The 25,890-nt window shown below is 45.8% G+C and overlaps 1 protein-coding gene across 5 annotated transcripts; it reads left to right on the forward strand.

Annotated features, from left to right (window-relative positions):
• The first annotated feature begins 5,594 nt into the window (after positions 1-5,594).
• On the forward strand, positions 5,595-25,889 carry PRKAA2 (protein kinase AMP-activated catalytic subunit alpha 2). Of its 5 annotated transcripts, none has more exons than XM_084527844.1 (10): positions 5,595-5,821; positions 11,970-12,111; positions 14,172-14,265; positions 15,595-15,739; positions 16,563-16,650; positions 19,184-19,408; positions 20,850-21,354; positions 23,998-24,124; positions 24,435-24,709; positions 25,402-25,889. In XM_084527844.1, the coding sequence occupies exons 1-9, from the start codon at positions 5,728-5,730 to the stop codon at positions 24,671-24,673; spliced, it is 1,659 nt and encodes a 552-aa protein (XP_084383970.1). In that variant the 5' UTR covers positions 5,595-5,727; the 3' UTR covers positions 24,674-24,709; positions 25,402-25,889. The 5 variants fall into 5 exon arrangements, with proteins under 5 accessions (XP_084383970.1, XP_084383969.1, XP_084383968.1 ...); XM_084527843.1 differs by having other exon boundaries at positions 24,435-24,699; XM_084527842.1 differs by having other exon boundaries at positions 24,435-25,889.
• Position 25,890: the final 1 nt, after the last annotated feature.

Below are 25,890 nucleotides of genomic sequence, written 5' to 3' on the forward strand. Positions count from 1 at the left end.
AAAGTAAGAGCCGTATTCATAAAACCCTTGGCTATTTGCCACACAAATGGTGCTTTTATTGAGCTGGGGGGGGGGGGGGGGTGCAGAATGTGCCTACTCCACACCAGGAATGCATATCTCCGATTCATAAATCCTCCCCCTCTCCCCCAGCTGACTGAAGAAAATCTTTCTCAGTTTGCCACTGAGGTGAGAGAGGGCGAGAGCGATCCTCCGAGCGTGCCAGCCCCAGAGATAGGCGTTTCATGTGGAACAACCCGCGCATTAAACACAGGCACAAACAGCACTATGTGCTGTGATAGGGCCAGGAGTGCTCAAATCCAGCCCAGATGACAGCAGGGACAAACCTCTTGAAGGGACAGCCAACCCTCCACACCAGCATCCTGCCACGATGCATCACATCTTGCAATACTTACATACATTTTCAGAACAGGTCGGAGAGTTTCCAGCCTAAAATACCCTCTCAGATACTGACAAGGAAAAAGAATAAGTTGTGAGGACAGGGAACAAGCACAAAGACTGTGAGATACGACCAAAAAAAGGATCTAGATTTATTTTAAAATTGGTGATGGAAAATTATACATAGCCACAACTGGAAAAGGGAAGCAGAAATTTCCCCCAAGCAAAGCTTTCTCCCAAGCCACAGGTACCGCAAGGTGCTAAAGGTGCTCCCAGGGCACCCAGGTATTAGGCACAAGGGAGGGCCCACATCTTGGGTTGCTCTGGGTTAGGTAACTCCACAGCTCAGTGCTGGTAAAAACAGAGCTGTTTGGGTTAAAAAAAGGAGGTTTGGCTTTTTTTTTTTTTTTCCTTTGGCAGATTCCCATTTGGGGAGCTTAATAGTAAAAAATAAATTAAAAAATATTAATAATAAAAAAGCCACCTAAACATCAGGGCTTGGCAGCAGCAGAGTCAGAGATTCGGATCATGATTTTTCAACTTCAGCTCAGCTCCCCCACTCTGGGGACTTCAGCCCTAAATTTCACGTGGCCCTTAGCAGCTTGCCCAGCATCCCACAGGGGCTGAACCCAAATCCCAAGGCCCTGACTGGGACATGAATCAAACACTCAATGTGCGGGAACTGACCTCGCAGCATCCTTCTGCCCTGGGCAGGAACATCTGCACTCCACAGTCCCAACCAAATAGGTTCTGATGCTTCAGCAAGCCTCATTTTAAGCATTTCTTCATTTCATACCATCTGTCTGTGGTTTAATTTTAGCCCTATTCTTGTCCTGGCCATTGTGGACGTGGAGAACATGTTGTTCCACCCTGTCTGCAGCAATCCTCTGATTCAGAACAAAAATACTGAAGAGGCAAGGAAACAGTGGACTGATTCTGCAAGGCTGTGAATCTTTAAATAGCATTTTATAGCAAGGTCAAAAGAGGCTGGATTGACTTTATAGGCAAAGGACCAAATCCTGAAGTTTTACAGTCAGTCGCTGGAGCATAACCTCACTGGTCCAAAGAGAAGGGTGCTAAGTAGCAGTGAGGACACACTTCAGACTCCTCCTCACCAACAAGCCCTTTCCCAGATGATTTAATTAGGCAAAGCCAAGAGAAGGTCTGCCAGCTCTCGCAGATTATGCCCTGAAAGAAAACATACTTGGCAAGCCACAGAAAAATGCTATAAGCAGCTCACACGGTCACTGCTTTTCCCTCTGCACTGCTAGAAGTTATCTTCCAGGATTTGGAGCTGGGCTGCCTGTATTTGTAAAGAAAAGGAGGGCGAGGCTGTGCAGAAACAATATAAACTACCCGTAAAGCTCACTGTAAATCCATGTCGTGCTACACATCCGTAGATACAGCCTAAAAGATCAATTCCGTGACTGCAGAAAAAGGAGTAGTGTACACATCTGCCTTACAAATGACCCCAAAGTGCCCAGATAAGCCATTGCAGAGCATACAAAAAAACAACAGTAATTGATTATTATTGACTTCTAGTGAGATGAGGTATCTCATTACATGCACATTTGGCCTCTAAAATCAGATTTTTGGTGGCACAAGCAGCCTCTTTTCAGCAGTCTCCTAATTAAACAACTGTTTAGCATGTTGTATGCTTGAAGTGTTTTATTTAGGATGTCAGAAATATCACATTCATTGCCTCCCCTGACTCCGGGAGAGTTTTCAGCACACATCCCCAGCAGAGCATCATATGTTGCCACGCAGTCCAGATTTTCACTTAATACTGAAAAGAACATAATAGACTTTGGACCCATATGCACTACATTTTTGGAATATGCTTACATCACAATGAACTAATCACAAGATTGTTTTCAAATAACTAACCCTCTGAAAAGTTCATTTCCAACACCGTAGTACTGCAGTTCAACATCTGCTCTTGGCCAGCGCGTGCAGTTTGATAAATAACATCAGTTACATAATATAAATGGAAATTGCTTGGTTACAAATCTAGTGTCCATAAGCCTCTGATGCATGTAGTTTCGGAAACATTCAAAATAAATCATTTCACATGTCACAGTTTACCCGCTGCTGCATTATCTCATTAACCATCTCCTCCAAACAGCCTGGAAAATCAAATCCTACTGAAAATCCACAGATTTAGGGCACTTAACAGAGTTGGACGGCATGGCCCCGAATCTGAGCTCCCATATAAATAGATGCACAGCGTTCCTAGTCTTTTTTGGTCACATTGAACCAGAAAACATGGCCTGAGCCAGAAAGGGCAGCATCGTAACGCATCCCCAGGCAAGCTGAGAGGTTCAGGGTGCCAAGCTGAAATCCCCACAGGGCCAGATGTGGCTGGGGAAGGCATAGGCAGAGCCAGATGGGAGTTGGAGTCCTGGCACTGGGGTCCAACAAGGGGCATGAACAACAATACATAGAACAAGCCCCAGCAGGATGCATTTAATAACCCCTGGACCAGAAAAGCCAACTGCTAGCCCATGGTGGCTGAAAAAGCACAGGTAAACAGCCACAGAGGAACCTGAGCCATGGTGCTGCCTTCCCACAGCACATCGGGATCTTTGCAGAACTGCTCTCAGTGATCTTGTGCTGGTGGAAGGTGCCCACCCACCTACAGACACGTCTGCTTCTGAGCAAAGGGCTTGCTGGATATCTCCTGTAAGCATTAAGCCCAGAAAATGTATCTGTAGATTAAAAACTTTATTGATATTAATTCAATATTATTGTATTAAGTCAATATTTCTATTTACTAGCATCTGTATGTAATAATAAGCTGCATCAATGTTCATGATGCATCAGTTTGCTCTGAGATTTAGCTACCAGCTTTGAAGAAACAAGCAAGGCTAAATAACGCACCTACATACAGCAGCTCCTGTTAAACACATTAATTTAGCCATTACAAAAATACCATGCGAGATCTCACCTAGTTGTTGTGGTGCCTCATTCAGGCAGGCTCAGGGCTTGCCAAGACTGGAAGCAGAGATCAAACAAACCCCATGTGCTCGGGTGTGCTAGGAGTGAAGAAAGCTGCCGAGACTTTGCAAGGTAAAGACTTGCACGGACGGATGTTTGCAGCTGCCTGAAGACCAGTTTTCATAGGCTTTCCAAGACATAGTAAACTTCAGATAAGATAGTAATATTGTTATTTGTAAATACTGCTTCTCTTACAACCTGATGTACAGCTATTGTTCTGATTGAACAGATATGGTTTCATTACACTACATATGGTTTTATACTGCAGCAACCTTCTTGTCTCTGCCCTGAGATTGCTATTTTATTTACATGAATGGATTTGTTGAATTAAGTCGTCATTTTATTATTTATGACAGTACGGCTGCACAGTCTGGTCATTATTTTATCACACATCCTTTGTTTATACATCTTCCCATTCCAGCTTCCCAAATAGCTCTTTATTATTTCAGAACGTGGACTGCATTTGGCTACCTTCTGCTACCTCTTGCAGCTGAATAACAAAGTTCAGTATTGGAGAGGTTAGAATAAAAACATGTCAGGACCACACTTGAAATACATGAGATCCATTTATTTCAGTGCTCAGCCTTGCTGCTTACTTGGGAAGAGCACATGTGTTTTTTTAAGGTGATGTTGGGGTCCCAGGACCATGCACCTGAGGCCACAGGGCTGTGAAGGAGGCAGACCATCACCTCATTATATCAAACAAACCTGTGCCAGCTGCTTGCTGAGCTCAGTTTTTGCACAGTGGGGAAAGGGGCTTTCTTTTTGGGGTTACAGTTTTCCTCTTAATAAGTGAAAGGGGAATCTTCATTACAGAATAAAGTTGGGATTGCTGAATGGGTGTTTCCTTCAGGATAGCTTTTTTTTTTTCCCTCCCCTAAAGTACACTTTTAATGAGACAGAAGCTCTAGCAAGAGGAATTAGCCCACTTAAAGCAGTTGTGTTGTTATTTAATTTACAACATTACCATAGCAGACCGTAGGCTGTCCCAGGGCTGAAATGCTAAGGAACAGATAATGCTATCATTAGGATGAGCTGTTAGCTCAGGAGAAGCAGCTGACAACACTGCCAAGATGTGGAGATGGCTTCGGCTGGCTGCACTGACTGATGTACGGATGCTTCCTTCCCTGTGAATCTGTTTCATTCCGTTGTACTAACACAGCAAGTGACCCACAGGAAGACTCCTGGAGCTGTTTTGCCAAGCATGAACCTCCCAGCAGCCCCCACAGCCCAGCCAGCAGCTGCTAGAAGCAGGCAGCACCTCCATCACCCAAAGCCAGCCTTTCCCTTCCTTTCCCTTCCCCTCACCCTCACCAGCCCATGTTATTTAATTGCCCATTATTGATTATTTTCATCCTTTCCCTCCACCTGCCCATCTCATCTCCCAGCCCAAGCTACATCCAGGCCACACAGGGCACGTATTGGGCCATGCCTCCTGCCCCACAGCATCCCTCCTGTGGGGATGCACTCTAAGGACCTGACACAATTCCCCTAGCTGGTGTCACCTGAAGCAAGGTGTCACCACAAGCAGGGTGTCAGGCTCAAGCAGCTGCTGCCCAAGCTGGGTGTCACCCCAAGCCAGGTATGCCACAAGGGGGTATCAACCCAAAGAGGGTGCACCAGAAGAGGACACACCCCGAGGGCAGATGGGTGCTACCCAGGTGTGACACCCCCAAATAGGTGCACCCCAAGGACACTGCCACCCTCAGCTGGGTGTCCCTCAGAGGACAGTGTCACTTTCACACAGGTGCACCCCAAAAGGGATGCACCATAAGGCGAGTTTCACCCCAAATAGCATCCCATGCAAGCAGAATGCATCCTGAGGCCAGCATCACCCTTAGGCTCCTGCACCCCCAGGATGCTGCCACCCCCAGGCAGACAAAACCCCCTACTAAATTCCACCCGAGCTAGCAGTCCCTCGAAGAGGGGACACCCTAAGGCGACCCTCCCCAGCAGGAAGGGGGCGCATCCCGGGTAGGGCGCACCGGGGAGGCAGCGGCACCTCCTCGGGGCTCCACCCCGAGCACGGGGGACACCCTCAGGCAGGTGCACCCCGGCGAGGGTATCCCTGAGGCCGGCCTCAGCCCCGGGAAGCTGCATCCCATCCCACCCCATCCCATCCCACCCTATCCATCAGCACCGGGCGCGCCCATCCCCGCCCCCGCGCACCCAGCCCGGGCCGCCGCCGCCGCCGCCGCCGCCGCCGCTCCCCGCTGCGCACGCCCGTTGCGCTGCGCCGTGCCGAGCCGTGCTAAGAGCCGTGCCGAGCCGTGCTGAGAGCCGTGCCGTGCCGGGCCAGCCCTGCGCATTGTGGTCCGCCGGCGGGGGGCGAAGATGGCCGAGAAGCAGAAGCACGACGGGCGGGTGAAGATCGGCCACTACGTGCTGGGCGACACGCTGGGGGTCGGCACCTTCGGCAAAGTCAAGAGCTGAGTACCGAGGGGAGGGGATGGAGGGAGGGGAGGGGGCTTGGCTGGACGAGGGGGGGGGTCTCCATGTCGCCCCGTGTCGCCTCCCCCCCCCTCCCCTCCCCGGGCATCGCCCCCTCTCCGCGCTGCATCCCGGGGGCGGGCGGAGGCTGGCGCCGCGCCGGGTGGGCGCAGAGGATGGGGCGGCCCCTGCAAATTGGGGGTGTGTGGGGGGAAAGGGGCGAGGGAGCGCCGAGCTGGCCCTTTGGTAGCAGCGGCTGCGGCCCCCTCCCTTGCCCCCAGCGCCTGCGGTGCCCCCAGCAAAACTTTGAACCGGCGGCGGGAGGCCGGCGATGCGGGAGGCTGGGCGGCAGGGTCGGCGTTGCCGAGCCTTGCATGGAAAACGGGCTGTGGGCTGCTTATCCTGCTCGCTTCGAGCCGGGGGGGGTGCGAGGAAGAGGAAGAGAGAGGGGGTCTTTTTGCTGTCCACCCCCCTTCCCCGTGCGAGCAGCCCCGCGGCCAGACAGGGCTGGGGCTTGGGAGGGTCCCCTGGGATTCACCCCAGAGAGGGCAACTCAAGAGAGACACCAGCTTTGCTTTACCTGACACCAAGATTTCTTTCTCTTTTTCCTGCCAAATCTGCCATTTTCACACTGAGTCATGATATTAATAAATAAATACATTTAAAAAGCTTTTTAAAATTTTGTTATCTAAGGGAAATGAAGAGCTGTGATTCCAGACTGCTGGTGCGGAGCATCTGCCCCGCTGGGCTGTCCCCTGCCCTGCCATGGGAGGCTGCCGCAGCACCCAGGGGCTGCTCAGACAGGAGATGTGCCCGCGCTCAGCGGCCAGAGTATTAAAATAAACCAAAACTGACAGCAGGAGAGAGAAAACACCTCGACCGCTGGAGCTAAATCCACCTGTGACCATTAATCAGGCCCCTAAAAATATATTGCTGCGTTTAATCCCAAACCACAAATTAGCGACTAAAGAATTATCAGAATAAATATTTCTAACAGTAAGGACTGTTTAAATCACTCCTGTATGCCAGCGGACCTCAAAAAGTGTTTCAAGAGCATTTTTTTTCTTGCGGACCAAATTAAGCCTGCCAACAAAGCCTGTTTTCCTTAGCTACCTTTCAGGAGTAGCTAGCACCAGCACTCCCAGCGCATACATCTCCCTGCTTTGGTTAAGAACAGTTTCAGAGGTGCGTTTAAAATAACACAAAAATGATTTCTAAACTCAAAGCCTTATATGAGTAAGTAGTACGCGCTATACTTGTGTATTTTTCACATAGTATTTTGCCTGTGATAGCAGTTGGTGTTTGACAGGTGAAATCTGGATGTGAGATTGGAAACCGAGACATAGAAACTGCATCTCCTGTTTGTGCAGAACTGTGGTGTTTTAATCTAATGGGCTTTAGAAAAGACCATATTCACCGTGTTTAGCAGAAAACACAGGGAAAGCAAAGAGATTTTTTTCCTGGTTGCTTCAAGCTTTGTGTACGTTGTGTGTAATAATTACTTCTGCACTCATCAGGCTGGGGCCATCCGTGCCACGTTTCTTGTTGCTGATGTGTTTTCTTCAACCTGCCTTGCACAAGACTTTGTGAGAGGCACTTTTTCTGCCTTACTCTCCATGGTTAAGAAATAATAAATTGCAATTTCCAACCGTGAAGGTATTAAGGAACCAGAAACATGGCAGTGGAAGGGTGGGGGGAGGATTTAGTGGCGATGGGATGCTAACGGAGCTTGAATTTGTGGCTGGAGCTGAGGAGTCACTTCCAGCTATCAGAAACCAGAGGTATGATAGCAAAAGTCACTGCTGCCCTGTTGGGATGTTCATTCTACTTCAACGCTGCCCGTGTCATTGGTGCATGATACTGCCTCACTGAAAGCTAAAAGAAATAGTTACTTTTAAGCCCCTTCAGTTCCTTAATCTCATTTACAGGAAGACCACACAAGGCACGAGGTGAGGGGAGCAGATAGGTTGAGAGATGAGAGCAGGATTTTGGTGCTAATGCTGAAATCCCAGTTGGAAGAGCTGATGGGAATACAGCACTTGTTATAGGGGAGGAAGGTGGTGGATGTGAGTGTGGATGGACAGCAGGCTTTGGAGGAAGGCTCGGAGCTGCCACTGGTGCCACAGGGTTTTGCCAAATCCAGGGAGAGCTGGTGATAGTTATTCCCCCTGACCTCTACACTCAAGACGAGATGAATTTGCAGAAAATAGAGCTGAGGTGTCCGTATTGTGGATTTGGAGCTTAGGGAAGAAATATAGCAGCAGGAGGAATTGCTGCAGTGTTTCTTCTTGTGGTGTCATGCTCAGCGTCTCAGGTGGCCACTTGGTGGTTTTGTACCTATGCTTCTTGGCCACCGAAGTGATCAATTCATGGTCCCTCAGGGACCTGCAGATCTTGGGTTATGTTTATATCTGTTCGTAGGGCTCGAGGCAGGGTCAGGTCCTGTTTTCCATTGCTGCTAAAGGACAAACCTTGCACTGGAGGATGATCAACTAGAAGAGCCTGAACAGATGAAGGAAAGGGAGAGGAACGGTGACAGAACATATGAGCAAGTGGCACTGGGACAGTTGTAATACGTCATGGCTAAATATATGCTTTGGATTGATTTCATTTGTAACTTCAGGCTAAGATAAGGGCCAGCACAGCTGATAGAGAAGGAGTTTTCTCTCCTTTCCCCAAACTTTTACAGTCCTTGCAAAGTATTTGCAAAAAACATAAGTGCTTGTGCTGCCTGAGCTGTGCCAAACACACACCCAGAGGTGGGCTTCATGTAAAAAGCCACGCTGGCAAGGGACTTCAGTGATTATCTTGGCTCACTGCAAGATAAACACTATTCATCCTCGTCTTTTTCTCATGTAAAAATAACAAAATAAAAAAGGTCTTCTATCAGAAACTAATTTGTTGTATCTTCTCTTCTTTCTCTAGTAGCATCTGATACTGAAGTGTTCTTGTCCCCAGGCAGTCCCATGTGTAAGCAGATGCTGTAGTGGCTGAGGACACTCGCACCACGTCTGGTTTGGTGCCAGTTTTAGGAGTTTAAGGCCTCTGTTCAGTACACAGGGCTGCTCCTCATCTCAAGGTCAAATCCATCTCCTCTACCTGCCCTGAAGGAGCCTTGGTTGCTGATTTTAAGCTGCGGGGGAGCTTACCAGAGCACTTGCCACTAAAAGATGAGATGTGCACCAATCCCTCTCCTAATACTGCTGCTCAGCCCTCCCTCCTCCCCGTGGGCTCTTAATCCGGGCAGGGAGGGAGAAGGAAGGAGAAGACTCCCTCAGCACCACCATCCCAGGGACCAGGAAAGGACAAACCCATAAGCACAGAGATGGCTTTCAGCCCTACCCAAGCACGTGGGACTTGCTGGTGTTCCCGTGCCAGGGCTGCACCGTGCCCCCGGTGTGTGCTGGGTTGGAAACTTAGTGAGCAGAGGGGAAAATTGTCCCTAGAGCCATGTGTGGAAATTCCCGTGTCCGCAGGCTGCAGCAGGAGGGACCCAAAAGGCTTAAAAGACACCCACCACATAGCAAATTATATTCTCTCTTTGTCTCTCTCAAGACGTTCGAGTAGGCTTAACAAGCCACTGGGGACCGAAACAATAATATCTCTGTATCTAATGCTTACTGTAAGCAAAAGATGGATTACAAAATAGACTGTTTATTTTTAATTATTGATGTCTTTGAACTAGAAAACCTTTGCAGAGTTGAGTGTTGTTTGTCATGGGTGGAAAGAAGATGAACTATTCGGCAGTAGTTTAAAAACAATAATTATTCATTCCGGGAATGGCTTTTTTTTTTTTTTTTTTTTTCCCCTGAAGTATATACTGGGGTAAGGCCAGACAGACTTGTCTTGAACAAAGGATGGCAGTGATCTGAGTCTTCTTCATAGTTCTGCCATAAGCCACTTTGCTTTGCTGGTCCTCGTTTTCCCAAGTACTGCCCTAGTGCACTACAGTTCTTGAATGGGACTAAATGAAGCAAGGGCAGCTTTCAAAATGCAGTGTATTGCATTCCCAGCCACAGAGGTAGGGAAGGAGAGGGCAGAAGTATTGCAGCACAAAGGTCAACCAAGTCAAATGTCTTGAAGACACCTGCTGCAGTTGTTGCTCCCCCTCTGTTCTGCCTTCCCCAGCCTCCTCGGTGCAGCGTGTACTGTGCATAAACCTTGACAACCTGGGCAAGGAGAGGTCGGCGCCTTTTGCAGGCCTACTATCGGCCAAAGCACAGCAAGTTGGGGAAGATTTCTTGCAGTGAATGAAGAAGCTGTGCCCTGGCCAGTAAACCTGGGGCAGGCTTTTGCACCCCTTGCACACAGGCTGCTTTGCAGAGTTTTGCTCCAGCACAGCCTCCCTGCAGCGGGGCAAGTCCAGCACTGCCCTGCTCTCCCATCCCCGAGGATCACCAGGGAAAATGCCTCCTCCGACTATTTTCAGTGCTCTCCTTGTACCACACGGGAGGAATTACCTCCCTACTTCAGCCCTCAGCTAATCCCTAAATTGCATCCAAACTGCAAAGCTGAGTTTATTTTCATTTCATCTGGTAGTTTAAGTATTACGAGGAATAAAATGGACATGCAAAGTGGTGCTTTAATTTTCAAGGGCAGTAAAGTGTTTTATTTTTAGGATGCTCTTATTGAGGAAAGAATCTCCGGCAGGTCTTATCTCGTGGCTAATAATAGTGACCTTGCGTGCCCTGAGCAGTGCTGGTGCTGCCGTCCGGTCCTTCTCAGGCTGCCTGCTTATGCAGGTTGCTTCTGATCACCTCGTTAAAGGCTCCAAAATTACAGACTCTAATAACATAATAACAGGGTTCGCTCATAATTATTAACTCCTTGTGCTCTATGTTATTATTGAAGGGGTAATATTCATGATTAGAGAGACCAGATATGTACCGTAAGCAGGTTTTGCCTACAGTCTTTAGAAAGCCATCTCTATGCCACCTTTTTGAGTGTCACACCTTGAGATACTGCAGAGGGGTAGCCTGTGGCCAGAGAACCCTTTTAGATGTAAACACCTGATGGACAGTTTTCAAGCAGTTTCAGCAGTTTAACTTGACTATAAATTTTGCTTCCTGCAACACAGAGCAATTGTTTTCCTTTTTAAAATAGTCTATTTGTTGATAGCAAATGGATTAAATTCTGAATTCATTTTACATTACTGATAAATTAGTGCCATTACACCAGTAACCGTGGTGCTACTCCAGATTATGGTCACTGTTTGTCCTGATGTGTGCAACAGATAAGCATCACTGTAAGTGCACCATGTGGATATTATAAAAACACATATTAAAGTTTGTGTCTTTTCTACAAGCAGAATTTGCTGGAGCTCTTACTCTCCAGCGTGGTGTTCCTGCTGCTTGTCATCAAAACAAGAAGCACACTTAAGGAAGTATAAATAGAAATTCATTTTAGTAATGCAAATCCCGCAGTCCTGTTTTGGGCAGGGAAAAATCTCTATATCTTTTTTCTTAAAGAAGCGTGATGTTCTAGTTTTAAGATTTGGTTTATCAGGGATTTACTCAACCCATGCGTGACAGTGGAGATTCTCTGCTGCCATTTAAATATATCTGCTTCTGATCGCTGTAACCTTTTCGTGCTATAAATCCTTGCAAATTAGCTTTGGGTATGAACACCTCCAGTAACTCACTTTGCAGATAAGTCCCCTCTTTTCTTCCTGCACTTCAATGGGAAAATAATAAAGTGAAGAGACACAAGCTGACTTTTAAGCACTCAGTCATTCTTTATCCAAATTGTCTTTTTGAATAGGTCTATTGGGATTTGCTTTACGAATGTGCCAAATCTAGTTGTAAAGTCATTTATATATTGTGGCACTGATTTCTGCTCTTTTAGTTAAGGCATTTTATGAAATGCTGCACCATTTTGCTTCCTTTAAACTTGCCTCTTTCCCTGGGTGTTTGGTTCCAACTTTTCTCTCTGAAAGAGGGCTTAAGAAATGTGAAGAGTACCTATAGGAAAGCTGAGGAAAATAAAGTCCTAATATCCAGACTACATGCAGAACATCCCAGGTTCTATTGCTTTTTCCCTTCAAGAGTTGCTTTTTGCTTAGAAATTGTCTGTCTCAGTATCTTAAGTTGCTTATGTGAACTTTGGTTCTCTGTTTAGTGACTTTGCAATTCTTTCTTTCTATTTAGTTGGCGAACACCAGCTGACAGGGCACAAAGTGGCAGTAAAAATACTAAACAGACAGAAAATACGCAGCCTGGATGTGGTTGGGAAGATCAAACGAGAAATTCAAAACTTGAAACTCTTCCGGCACCCTCATATTATCAAACTGTAAGTACATTTTCTTCCATGTGTTCACCTTACTGCGCCATCTGCAAAGGCTTCACATGGCGACTTGGCTTCAACAGAAGGCTTATAGTTGTAGAGGATGCTAGGTGCCTGGTCAAGTTTTTGCATTTTAGAGCCAAATGTTTTTTTGAGAATCCTCCTGCTAATTTGCCTGGGGGCACAATCAACATATTGAGAAACGATGGAAAATGTGTCTACCATTAGGAGTTTGGGCCATTATACCAGCCATCAGACTTGTCCCCGCACCAAGTTTGGCTTAGCTAAAGTTGCACAAAACATCCTGTTTTCCTTGCTGAGGCCGTTACAAAGTTGCCTGGAGAGGATCTGAGGATCTGTACTTTCCTGTGTTGGGATGCTATATGAAATTTCTGTGATTTTTTCCCTTTTTTGGGTTGGTATTTCAGGACTTGAAGCTACTGAGAATCATGCCTGAGGAATTACAGCACAGCCAGGCCCTTAGAGTGAAGCTTTGGCCTGAATTCAATAGGATTTATGTTTTAATGGCCTGATTATCCAGAGCTTAAAGGAACATTTTTATTTATTTATTATTCAGACATAAGTTTTCAACATTGCCACTCTGATGAACCTGAATTTAAGTTGTAAATCAGCACCTGCACTCCAGCCTCTGGGATTCCTTCTCAATCCCCAGTTTGTGCAGCCAGTCCACATTAATGAGGCACTCGATAATATCTTTGGCATTTCTATAAAAGAAAGCTGTTGAATGGTAACTGCGAGGATAAGTTGACATTTAGGTCAGCCTTAAACCTGGCATGAGATATAGCAAATACCTGGGACTTAGAGGCAAGGGAAAACAAATTCTCCCTACAGTTAAATAACTAACCATGCAGCAACTGTTGACTTTAGAGTAACTTCACAGTTCCCTGGATTTATTGGAGAACACATTGGTATTATTTTACAAAAAAGCCAGCAAGAGTCCTCAGCTGTGCATGCAGTATCCTGCAAGTCCCGCTCACACATTTATCAAACAACCTTTTAAAGCCTAGAAATTAAAACCAGTTTAAAAACATTGGTGTCCTACAGTAAATACTGCAATCCTGAAATACAGTGATAAAAAAAAGACGTGAGGAGGAGACTACAGTACATAAGCCTCCTCTTTCAGTCCGTTGCGATGTCCCATCACTTTACATATAAATGAAAGAAATATTAGTGCTACTAATAACTTAGATGTCTGGGTGCAAAGCACTTCAGAAAAATTAAGTTGATCCTATTGATCCTTATTGAACTAACACCTGTTCACTTGCTGATCTCTGAAAATAATTTGAAATCTATTTACCAATTGTGGAAAAAAAAAAAAAAAAAAGGGTGTGGGGGGGCAAATAACCTGTCTAAAACAGGGCACCTCAGCTGGTGCTGCTATGAATTACTACAGCTGCATTGACCGCAGCTCATCACCGTTAGGTTCTGCCAGCTGGGAAACTGAAGTGCATTTGTGGCACTCTGGGATCGTTTAGCGGAGGTGGAGAGTAAATTTGCAAGTCAATGGGGATACTCTTTTCCCCCACACACCTATCATTAGAATATAAAGGAGTTTAATGTTTGAAAAATAACATTAATCTGGAGCACTCATCTTTGTCTCTATGCCTTTCCAAGGGCAGCTCCCTCTGGTGTCTAGACTTCCTTTATTTATCTTCACCAAGAGGGAAACCAAATATACCCCATTCCTATCCCCATTTTAATAAAGCCTTCATTTCTGAAGATTTTGTTGCAGATCATAGCCAAAATGGAAATTTGAAAGTCAGGACAGCCCTAATTGCAATAGGATTCTCTGGCAGAGATTTTAGAGGATTATTGAAAAGCTTGAAGGAAGAAGGTAAATCTGTAAAAGAGATTCTTTCATAGTCAAGTGAAAGATTATCCTGACTTGCCCCTTGAAATAAGAGATGGCTTTTCAGAAATGGAAAGCAATTATAAATGCAAGATCCAAGCACTGCTTATTTTAAGGATTGACGGGACACTAATAATCTGTTTAAAAGCCTTTCCATTTCTTACTATTGTTCTATTTTCCCCTTGTGTTTTTGAAGGTACCAGGTCATCAGCACACCAACAGACTTCTTCATGGTCATGGAATATGTATCTGGCGGAGAATTATTTGATTACATCTGTAAGCATGGACGCGTAAGTGCCAGTACCGTGTCAGGCCAAACACTTGTGTGGGAAGAGGATGATGTTTAGAAGTAAAACGGCTGCTACAGGGAACACGGTTAAGGTTAAGGCCCAAAATAGAAGTTGCTTCACAGCAATCCCATCTGGAGCGTCTCGTACTCGCCTTGCACAAAAGTTGTGTGCCATTTTTTGCAACATTCTGTGATGTATTTCGATACGCAAACCAAAATATCCAAGGTAACGTGTTGCTTAGCGAAAATATTTGGAAAACTACCATATATTTATTTTTTTTAATTTTTCGCTATAGATTGCCTGTCAAACCCCCCTGGTTCAGCAGCAGATTTACGTGTGTGCAGGGCATTGGAGGGAAAGAGCACTCGGTGTGGTCTCCATCCCAGTCATTTTCCTCCTCCAGACTCCCCCTTGGCTCCATGTCAGACTTTTTGAAGACTTTTTAAGGATGTGGCTTATCTGAACAACATTTTCAAATGACAGTATTCCTACTGGGTATAAATCATCTGAGGAATAGGTTGAGTGCATGAAATATGATATTATGGTTACAGAGAAAATCACTTGTGGACATCCTCATAGTTAGGGAGCAGTCTCAGGTCAAAGAGACAAAAATGGACTAAAATGAACATCCAGAATAAGGCTTCGGGTGAAGGATCAGTCCATTTTCTTCTCTATGCTACAAAAAGTCAATCAATTTACAATTTTATTTTATTTTTTTTAGGTTATTGCACTGGTAGACGGAGCTAACTAATTTATGTTTTTACATACAGTTCTGAGTCCAGCATAATTTCTGATTTTGCCCACTTGGATCTGTCCAATGACCAGTTTGGATCCTTTCTGAACTCTCACATTCAGAAACTAAATTTTCACGAAGGGAATATTTAGGAAGTCTTCAGCATAAACAATAAGTCTCCTGATCATTTTATATGTAGATTTTCTGTCTGTAGCATCATTGCAGTATCATCATCCCTGTAGCATCCTCTGCAGTGTTTTGATCTTCATATGCTGTACAACAGAGCCTGTCCCCTTGGGAAAGCAGGCTGTTGCCTGATAGGTGTCACCAGTAGGTTCTCCTTGACAGCTCAGCCAAATTTAGTTTTCCAATTTCATCTCATTACCCCCAGTTCTGGGCTATATCACTTGAAAACACAAGCACGTTATTAAATGCCAGTGGGAAATTTGCTTCATTTGCTGCTCCTGGTTCCAGCGTGGTCACAAGCATGTTATAGTTTTGTCTCCGCTCTGTGAAACAGTTTTGGCTCCTTGCTAAGGCAAACCTCCCCTTGCCAGCCCCGCAGCCTTCAGGCCGGTTTCCCCTTGCTTCTGCAGGTTGAAGAGGCAGAGGCTCGACGCCTTTTCCAGCAGATTCTCTCTGCAGTGGATTACTGTCACCGACACATGGTTGTCCACCGAGACCTGAAACCGGAGAACGTGCTGCTGGACGCACACATGAATGCGAAGATAGCTGATTTTGGTATGTGACCCCAACAGCATTCCAGAAATGCAGCCAGCTACAAGCCGCTTGCTGGAGCGTGTCTGCGTAGCACGCCTTACAAAACCCAGAGTCTGTTTTCATAACCACTAGCAGTTTCTCTACCTGAAAAGCCCACAGTTATAAACACTGGCTTCTTAGCAAAAGCAGGGATTACTTATTGTAGGCTGCTTCTGTGCTTGCATTAATAATGGAGAAGCAAGGTCATTTGCAAATCTTCACTATGTTTTATTATAATCACCTAATATAAAGATTTAGTTAATTTATGTTTAAGACAGACTCATCACAGTTAGTTCCAGGGTGAGCTGGCTGCATATGTTTATTTTCATGTGTGTTCTCCTTAGTATGGCCATGTGCTCTTGGCCTCACTTCATTTTCCAAATGAACAGTAACAGGAGTCTTTAAGTGGCATTACTGTTTGAAATCCAACGTAAAAGCTGGGTTACCAGCTCAGTCCCATTCAGTCTTTTCTAGCAGTGATAAATCCTTTTAAAGATTTACAAATTTCACAACCCCACACAATTCCCATATAAACAACACACTCTGGAGTGAATTATATCTCTCTTCCTCTGCTATAGAAAGCTCCGAGCTTTGCAACTCAGAGAAGCAAAGCTAGCTTGGAGTCAATATTCCTTGTATGAATGTGAAAAGAAAATATTAAGGATTATCAAAGCAGCTCAGAGGTTTCTGCTTAAATGATGTCAAATTTCCCCCTCCACTTGCCATATCTCTCCTCCTCTGTTGAGTCTTGTCTGTCTGGACATTCACATCAAATGTCAATATGTAGCGAACATCTTGTTTTTAGGATTGTCCAACATGATGTCAGATGGTGAATTTCTTCGCACCAGCTGTGGTTCCCCAAATTATGCAGCCCCTGAAGTCATCTCTGGAAGGTAGGACATGCCACTTCTAATCAGAGCACATGTGAGTACGTGATCTTTAAATTTGCTCTTGGGATTGGAAACAGCTTTGTACATCTAGTAAAAGCAGCTGAATGGTTCCAGTCTGTGTTTTATGTTTGGGTGAATCTACTAGCAAAATAATAACGTTTTCTCGGTTATTACATTTCTCAATGGCTGTAATAGCAAAACATGTTTTGCTAAAGTTGTTTACTCTGGAGAAATTATTAATAGCAGATGTTTACTGTTTATATTGCTAATTAAAGAGGATGGAAATTGCTCTTTGAATGCAAATACTGAGGTTTCAGTTGGAAAGGCTCTTTCAGGCCACCCCCTTCTCTCCTGCCCACCTATAATATAAAACACAATGTTAATGAGAAAAACCATTCACTATGAGAGCAATCAGTATGTTCTTTACTTTCTTCCCTACACCGCTAAGCTCTTGTATTGAAAATCCTTGGCTTCTGGTTCCTTAAGCTAGGCTCTTTTTTTTTTTTTTTTTCAGTAGGTTCAGCCGTCATAGCTTTGTTTTGAATTGATGAATTGAACTGACAAAACGCCAGTGCAGTGGCATATCTGAGCTGCATCTTGCTAGTGTGCAGCATCTGCATGCACATGGCATTTGAACTCAGGCTACAAGGCTGAGTTCAGTCTTGTCACATTGATACAGACATTTTAACTCCCGTGTTTTTCTGTCAAGAATCTAAGCTACATCGATTTCCATTACTTTTCTGTAATGGCATAGTGCAGATTATAAACACAGATTTTCAAATTTACAGCCCTCTGCGTGGTCTTTCAGGCTGCCTGTCTCCTTAGTATCTGCTCTATATGTTTTAATCATCCTTTGCATGAACATTGGTTTTCATAGTTCAGTATATTTATACCTATAACTTTTAAATCCAGCATTTTGTTTGAAGTTGTGATTGTGACTATTTTATGCCTGTTTACACAGGCGCATGTGTTGGCAGAGTATCCTAGAAACTAGACCAGCATCCAAAAAGCCTGTTGTGACTACAGCTCTATATATGAAAGCAAGCAAATCCTCATTGTCAAGAGGGGCACAATGCCAGAAACTCTGCTGTGATTCCAAAAAATATTAACATTATCTCTTTGTCCTTTTCAATAAAGGCCAGAAATGCATTTCTTTTTGAGTTCATGTAAGAGAGAAGGCACCTGGGAGATTAACAAGAAGTATTTAGTCCCTACAGGTCCTGGTATGCAGAGTGTAATCATTCCAAGGATAGAGGCAATACTGCTTATTAACAAGCAAAGTAAGGAAAAAAAGCAACACCAAACCTGCCTGTGGCACTTTTTCACCAACCACAGTGTTTCCTGCAGCCATCCCGCATCAGTACCGCTCACAGCATCAGTGAAGTGACTCCTGTGATTTATACCCTTGAATTATGTGCCAAGCTGCCCTTTCCTCAAATCTGTAACAGCATACGAGAGCTGTGTTTGTGGGGGAGAGGAATGATCTGCCGTTTCTGCCAGAGGGTAAATATACCTCTGGGGGTGGGTATGGCAGGCTGGAGGAGGTGAGCTGCTTCCAGAGCTCTGCTGCCTTGGCAGGTCCAGAATGTGAGACCTTGGATTTCAGCGTAACTGAAGGATGCCTCATTTGGTATTAAAAATCCAACCACTGTTCAAACAATGTGACTACCAGCCAAAAAATCTGGCCTCCTATCTACTGAAAGCTGGCACGCAGTGGCAGGACCAGGGGGTGGCTAACTGATAAGTGCATTTTCAAAATGCCCTAATTTCGCTGCTGGACTCAGTGGGGAAAGTCTCACACTTGGAAGCAAAGGCAGTGTTTTGGTGCTCTGGTAGCATTCAGAGAATGACAGCATACACGACTGGTGCTTTTTGTATACCAGGTGTGGCTGCAGCAGAGCTTTTCAAGAGCAGCAAGTGCAGGATGATTAGGTTTCATGAACGGACCTCTGTCTTTCCATTTCCCCCTGTCCATTTTGATTTTTCAGCCCCAGGGTAGCACTGCCTCCCAGAGTCTCTAAGAAAGCATCAGTCGTAGCAAAAAGCAACAAACAAATAGAGCAGGAGAGCAGGAGCAAAACCCATATATTTGGGGTGTCCTGACATGGTGATGCCAGGGAGCACATTAGCAGCTTGTCGGAAGCAGGAGCTCTTGCATACCAGCACACAAACTTCAACTGAAAATAAACACTCAAGAGATATAGTATCTACTGCCACTTAATCTGCCTCTCTGAATGAATAGAAATTGCTGGCTGAGTTGCCTGGCCCTGGGGGCAAAGGAACAAGCAACCTGGCAGAGCTCCTGGAAATGCGGGTTTTGGCTTTTCCATAGGTCTGGGGGAGACACTCACATACCTGCTCCTTACACCATGGAGGAACGTGGTCAGCCAGCACCAGCTCTGCAGGTCATTGCCTATCACTCTTGTGTGGTTTTGGGCTTAGATAGGTTTTTAAGGTAGCTGGGCCCAGGGAAGGAGAGCAGAGCGGGAGGTGGGCAGAGGGGTGACCCCTTTCTCCTGCCCTTGTCTTTGTGCAGGCTGTACGCTGGCCCAGAGGTGGACATCTGGAGCTGTGGCGTTATCCTCTACGCCCTTCTCTGTGGCACGCTGCCCTTCGACGACGAGCACGTCCCCACACTCTTCAAGAAGATCCGGGGAGGTGTGTTTTACATCCCAGAGTACCTCAACCGCTCTGTTGCCACGCTGCTCATGCACATGCTGCAGGTTGACCCCCTCAAGCGAGCAACCATCAAAGACATCAGGTCAGCCCACAGCATGCTTTACAGGAGTAGTCAGTTAATCCAGCTGGGTTTTGTCCTGAGGGATTTAATTTTGGTACCCTCCTGCAATGTTCTGTGCTGATGGAGAGGTGGGTGATGATGAACCTGGGGTGGTGACGTTGTTTCTCAGTGGCTTCACCAATGTATGTGAAAAAAGGGCAATAGGTAACTTCCTGCAATTTTATATATATATGTTTGTGTGTGTATACATATATATAATTTATATATATATGTATACATTTCCATATATATAATGCTGTGTTATTGCACGATAAAAATAGCTTCAAAAATGTCTTAAAAGTCCTGAGGAAAACCAGGTCTATAACACAATAATCCTGAGAATTTACTATTCATCAACCATTTTTCAGTATTTTATTTTAAGAACATATCCCTCAGGATACCAGTTCAGAATAAAAGGGTAATCAATGTATTTAATGTCCATTCAATAAAAAATCAAGAGGAACACAAGAATTACTAAATTAATCTTAAAATATAAGATATAGCTTAAAATGTGAGCAAATGGTTTATCTTTAAATGCAGCATCCTTTTCTTGTGTAGTCAATGAGTGTACTGCTCATGAGCCTTTGCCAGCATGCATCACTGTGGGTATTCAAGGTAAAGGGAACAAGTGGGCTCTTAAGCAGATATTTGAGCCTTCAGGTATCATTAAAAGTTCTTGACTGGTAATAGAACTTTGAGTAATTTTTAAAAAATTTTGTAAAACTGGAGGCCAGTATGTACATTTTATGAAATTTATGGTAGCCGTTACATGTAGCTGGTGTGGTAAGCATATGCATAAGTGTTACAGACACTTCCAGGACTTCCTATTTTTTTATATATTTTTGCAACTGATGGTCGTAATTTAACCATTTAAGTAAAATTAAGATTATAAATGCCTTTTTTTATCTCTTGAGTCCTTAAGACTGGAGGATTTAATTACATGTTAGAGCTGCAGCACACATGGTAAGATTACAGTTGGTACATGGCACCAAGGCTCTCTGTGGCTTTTACCCACTTAATTATCATCGACTTCATTGTAAATCCATGGGAATTGGGGGCCTCGGAAGCTCTGAGTCTCAGCATCTCTATCAGACCCATGGGAATGAAAAAGCATGAGTGTCTTTTAAGTGCTGCCTCTTGCTGCAGAGGCAGGTGAGCAAGCAGCTGTGTGTCCGCAGTGCTGCAATGTTGGGGGAACCATGCAGGACCAGGCCCAGCTCCCCTTTCTGTGTCTGAGGATTAGTCCTAGTTTGACCAAGCAACCTGTGTGGGGTACATGCAGCCACCCCATTTCTCATCCAGAGATATGCAGCCAGAGAGCTCGTTTTCTCCGTCTCCTCTCCTGTACAAAAAATATCTAGTTTTTCACCAAAGTGGCATCAGTGGTTCCCCAGAGCTGACAGTGGCACCTGTCTTTCCCCAGGGAACACGAATGGTTTAAGGAAGAGCTGCCCAGTTACCTCTTCCCAGAGGACCCTTCCTATGACGCCACTGTCATTGACGACGATGCAGTTCGGGAGGTCTGTGAGAAGTTTGAATGCACTGAGTCAGAGGTGATGAACAGCCTGTACAGTGGTGACCCGCAGGACCAGCTGGCAGTCGCCTACCACCTCGTCATCGACAACCGGAGGATCATGAACCAAGCCAGCGAGTTCTACCTCGCCTCCAGTCCCCCCACTGGCTCCTTCATGGATGACAGCACCATGCACATCCCTCCTGGCGTGAAGCCGCACCCCGAGCGGATGCCACCTTTGATAGCAGACAGCCCCAAGGCACGGTGCCCTTTGGATGCACTCAACACCACAAAGCCCAAACCTCTGACTGTCAAAAAGGCCAAGTGGCATCTGGGGATCCGCAGCCAGAGCAAGCCCTACGACATTATGGCCGAGGTGTACCGCGCTATGAAACAGCTGGATTTTGAGTGGAAGGTAGGAAATATGTTGTAGGGAGGTTTTCAAGGGTTATTTTCTTATGACCTGAGTTGATCAACAATGTTAGTAAAAGTGTGGTGTCAGTCTCACCTGTTTCCAAACAAATACCCACACCTTGTGATCATCCCTGCTAGTGCTTATTTATACCAACACACTGTGTGAAGATGCTGGCTGTGGCTCAGTATCCATGCCATTTATTTATGGCATGAAATAAGCGTTTTCTCCCTGAATGCCCTAAGCCTCTGGCTGGAAAGATAATTCTGCCTTGTTTAGCTGTGGGGATAAGAGGAGCTGGTTACATTTCTAATTTTAGTGGCTAATTCCTTGCGAGGTCATCTCGAGTGCTCCCAAGAAAAGCAAGTCCCATTATTTCTGCTTGGGCCATTGCAGCCACGTGTCCTGAAATAGCACGATACGTGTTCCCTTATTCCTTCTTATGTGGTGATTTCACACTGATGGGCAGCTAAGCTCCACCACACTCCTCTCTCACTCCCTTTTCTTCAAAAGAACATGGAGAGAAAATACGATGAAAAAAGCTCATGGGTATAAGTAAGGACAAGGAGAGCACTCACCAATTACTGTCACAAGCAAAAGAGACTCAGTGTACAGAGATTAATGTAATTTATTGCGTTTTACTAACAGACTAGAGCAGTTGGAACTAAAAACAAGCTAAAAAAAACTTTTCCCCATCCACCCTCTTCTACCTTCTCCCCCCAAGTGTGCAGGGGAACAGGGAATAGGGGCTGCGGCCAGTCCCTGCTGCTTCATCTCCGCTGCTCCTTCACATGGGGTCCCTCCCACAGGATGCCGTCCTTCCTGGACTGATCCTGTGGGGGCTGCCCAGAGGCATCAGCACTTCAGGAACCATGAGGTCCATCCCTCAGGAGCAAACTGCTCCAGCATGGGTCCCCCACGGACAGCAGCTCCCCCCAGCCCCCTGCTCCTGCGTGGGCTCCTCTCCACGGGCTGCACCTCTGGCCTGGGGCCTGCTCCTGCAGGGGCTCTCCATGGGCCACAGCTTCCTCCAGGACACATCCACCTGCTCCACCGGGGGCTCCTCCACGGGCTGCAGCGTGGAGATCTGCTCCATGTGGGACCATGCAGCCCCCCCACTACCAAAACCTTGCCCTGTAAACCTGCTACATCATAGAAGAGGCCCAGATGAGATGCTGGGGTGTTTGGGGGCAGAAGCCACACTGAAGCTGTTTGTATCGTTGATGTGGTGGCATTTTCCTTGACAGAGCCAGAGCAGTGACCAGATGTGTTTCCAGACATTGCTTCCATGGTTTAGGGCTGAGCTTCTTGAAGCCTGATTTAAACCCAGATGACATTTTAGTTGATAATATTTGCTTCAGATACTTCAGCAGAGGTACACAGCATTTGGTCACAATCTTTTTCACATTCAGATGGGTAAACCCATGAGCGAGTCCTCACTATGGCTACAGGGTCCAACTTCCTAAAACTCATTGCAGTTGTGGGTGTGGGCTCTTCTGGCCTTTTGCTGCAGCCTTGTGCAAGCATCAGGACCAAGATAGGAGAATTTCTGCCTAGATCTTCATCACCAGAGTCACTGTTCTCATTCCAGGCCCAGAGGGTTTTGCAGGTTGAATGTCACACTTCAGCACTTAGAAAATGCCCAAGTTTTGTGCCCATGCAGCTTTGCTCCTTCAAACATGCTGGCACACCTTCCTTCATCTCGCTCAGTAGCGAGCATCTGCCTGCAGGAAATGCTGTTTGTGTTTGGTAGCTGCATCCCAGCTGGATCCCAGGCTTTCATCAAAGCCTCGTATCTCCTCCTTATTTTGATAATATTGTTACGTATTTAAAGCTAAGTAGCGCCCAGAAGCCTGCTTTCATGGCACCAGTGAAGAGATGGACTGTCTCCAGATGCACATGCCTACAAGAGCCAGACATTTCTTAGCTGCGCAGCTTTGAGGAGAGCTAACAAACCTAATGTATTTCCGGTGTAGCTTTGCGAAGCGACTCAGGCAAACGCCTTTATGTAGGCAGTGGAGCTTTTTTTGTACAAGGAGGTTTCACAATAGTCCTTTCCACCCTAAGAATAACTTCAGCTGTGGCTCTTAGTCAAAATAGCTCTCCCATCCATGCAATCGCTTCGTAAATATAGCACAGAGAAAAGATCTCGTTGCAAATGAGATGCAGCAGATTGTAGGGTGGGAAGTGGCAAGAGAAAATGCGTAGCATGGCTCAGGACTGATTCACGAACACTGAGTTTAGCTGTGCTGATGGGAGAGATTACTGGTCCCCACCATCCAGCCTGCCCGGTTTTCCCAGGCACAGTCCTCGTATGCGGGTGTGCGAGTGGCCTTGTGGCTCATTTGGCCATTGCTGCTGTTGAGGGAGCAACAATGTCAGCTTGGTGCCTGGCAGACAGGCTGCAAAGGCTTTGTCTGCCAGCAGGGATGGTGAATCAGAGCCCCAAGAAGCATTTTTAAAAACGAATTCTAAGAGGAAATAGGTTATGAAGCCATTTGCTTATTTTAAAATAATTAGTCTTTTCAGAAACTGTTGCGTTGGTTTTATTTACCTCAGAAGGTGTCTTGCTAGTATTTAGGAAAAAAATAAGGATTCTTCTTGCTCCCTTGAATGGTATTCCTTAAAGCCAGTTGCATGTTGCAGGTGGTGAACTCCTACCATCTCAGAGTGCGCAGAAAGAACCCGGTGACGGGCAACTACGTGAAAATGAGTCTGCAGCTGTACCAGGTGGACAACCGCAGCTATCTCCTGGACTTCAAAAGCATTGATGGTAAGTGGGAAATGGTGCAACTTGAGATGGAAAACATACAAAATGGCAAGTTTGGTGGTTTGGAAGAAAAATAATCATTCTTTCCATTCCCAAATGCTTTTGTAGCACACAGTGCTGTTCAGTTAGAATTGTAATCATAGAATATCTGAAGTTGGAAGGGGCCCACAAGGGTCATTGAGTCTAACTCCTAAAGCCCTTCTGATCCATTCGTCTCCACTACTATTACTAGTTCCTTAGCAAACATGTTAGGGATGCCAAACTAATGTTGTGTTTTATTTTTTCTTGCCTTTTTTTTTTCTCCTCCTTGAAGATGAGGTGATGGAACAGAGGTCTGGCTCATCCACCCCACAGCGCTCGTGCTCTGCTGCAGGCTTGCACCGGCCGAGACTGAGCATTGATGCCGCAGCAGCCACCGAGTGCCAGTCACTGATGGGGTCCCTGAGCGGTTCCTTCGTGGGCAGCATCCCCTCGGTGCCCCCGCGCCTGGGCAGCCACACCATGGACTTCTTCGAGATGTGCGCCAGCCTGATCATGGCTCTGGCTCGCTGAGCCAGGCACCGCTCCCCCAGCACACGGTATCGCACTGTGAGGATCAGGTCCGACGTGGCCGTTCCTTCTTTCTTCTTCTTCCTTCGTCCTCCTCACCGCTCCATAGCCTGCGACACAGAACCAATTCCTTTTTTAAAAGATCCAAAATGTACTCCTTTGTACTCTCAAAGGATCCAGTCCCCTCTAACAAGGCATTGAGGAAATCAGGAATAACTTAATTTCACTCGTTAGACCTGGGTGAAATGTATACAATGAACTTTTCCTTGTGAACCAAATTGGAAACATGGGCATGGCTTTAAAGTAGCAAACGTATCACTGACTTTTTGGTAGACACCTTCCTCCTGGTTGATCCTGAATTTACAGAGCTGTGGCCAAGCATCTCTTTCTATGACAAACACAGTGTGCAGCAAGGTTCATGTTGAAACCCCTGTGCTGCTCCAAGCACGGGGAGGATGTGAGCCTCTGGCAATGCTTTTCTCCTAAAACCAGCAGCTGCTGAAGTGCTCCTGCTTCTAGTGCCATCCTACCCTCTGTTCTTTTTCCCCTACTAAAGAAGGGTGAGGGGTGGGATGTGCAAAGCTCCCATTGCAGATGTGGGACAGGATGCTCCCGAGCCCCCCCCAAATCCAGCACTTTGTCCTCAGTATTCTCATGGAGGGGGAGCTTCCCTGCACACTCGAGAGCCAGCAGCATGGCCCTGGCACATTTACCTTTCACCTTTCCTGTAGGAAGCTTTTGGCCATCGTCACCACCCCAAAACCTCTGCCAAAGCCGCCTGCCTTCACCCACCGGAGGATCTGAGAACAAAGAGCTCTGCTGTCCTGATGCTGAAGGGGCTGGGACCTCGCCGCTCCATGGAGAAGGCAGGGATATCTTGAACATTTCACTGTTCCTTTACTATCTGAAGGATAGGATTTTATACTTTCAGACAAACTGTGGGGATTTTTAAGGTTAAAATTCTTGTTATTTGAGGGTAAAGTCTAGTGCGTGTGTGACGACTTCTTTGTTTAAAAGAGTTACTACTTCTCATCGCATAGGCTTAATCTCATGGACAGCGTTGGCATCTGCTTGGCTTTGCTATGGTATTTAATTCCATTTACTTGATTGCGAAGGAACATAATAGGCTAATCAGTCAAGGAACAAATGCTTTATGAAAAGTTTGCCAAAAAATCCTGGGTGTTTTTTTTTTTTTTCATACTTTTTTTTGGTTTTGTTTT

This window comes from Aythya ferina (assembly GCF_964211825.1).
Source record: "Aythya ferina genome assembly, chromosome: 8".
In the NCBI taxonomy this organism is placed as follows: domain Eukaryota; kingdom Metazoa; phylum Chordata; class Aves; order Anseriformes; family Anatidae; genus Aythya; species Aythya ferina.

Coding starts and splice junctions, on each gene's coding strand:
- PRKAA2 (XM_084527842.1), top strand. CDS start 5,728: ATGGCCGAGAAGCAGAAGCACGACGGGCGGGTGAAGATCGGCCACTAC. Junction 15,740..16,562: donor TGCGAAGATAGCTGATTTTG/GTATGTGACCCC, acceptor TCTTGTTTTTAG/GATTGTCCAACATGATGTCA. Junction 16,651..19,183: donor CCTGAAGTCATCTCTGGAAG/GTAGGACATGCC, acceptor GTCTTTGTGCAG/GCTGTACGCTGGCCCAGAGG.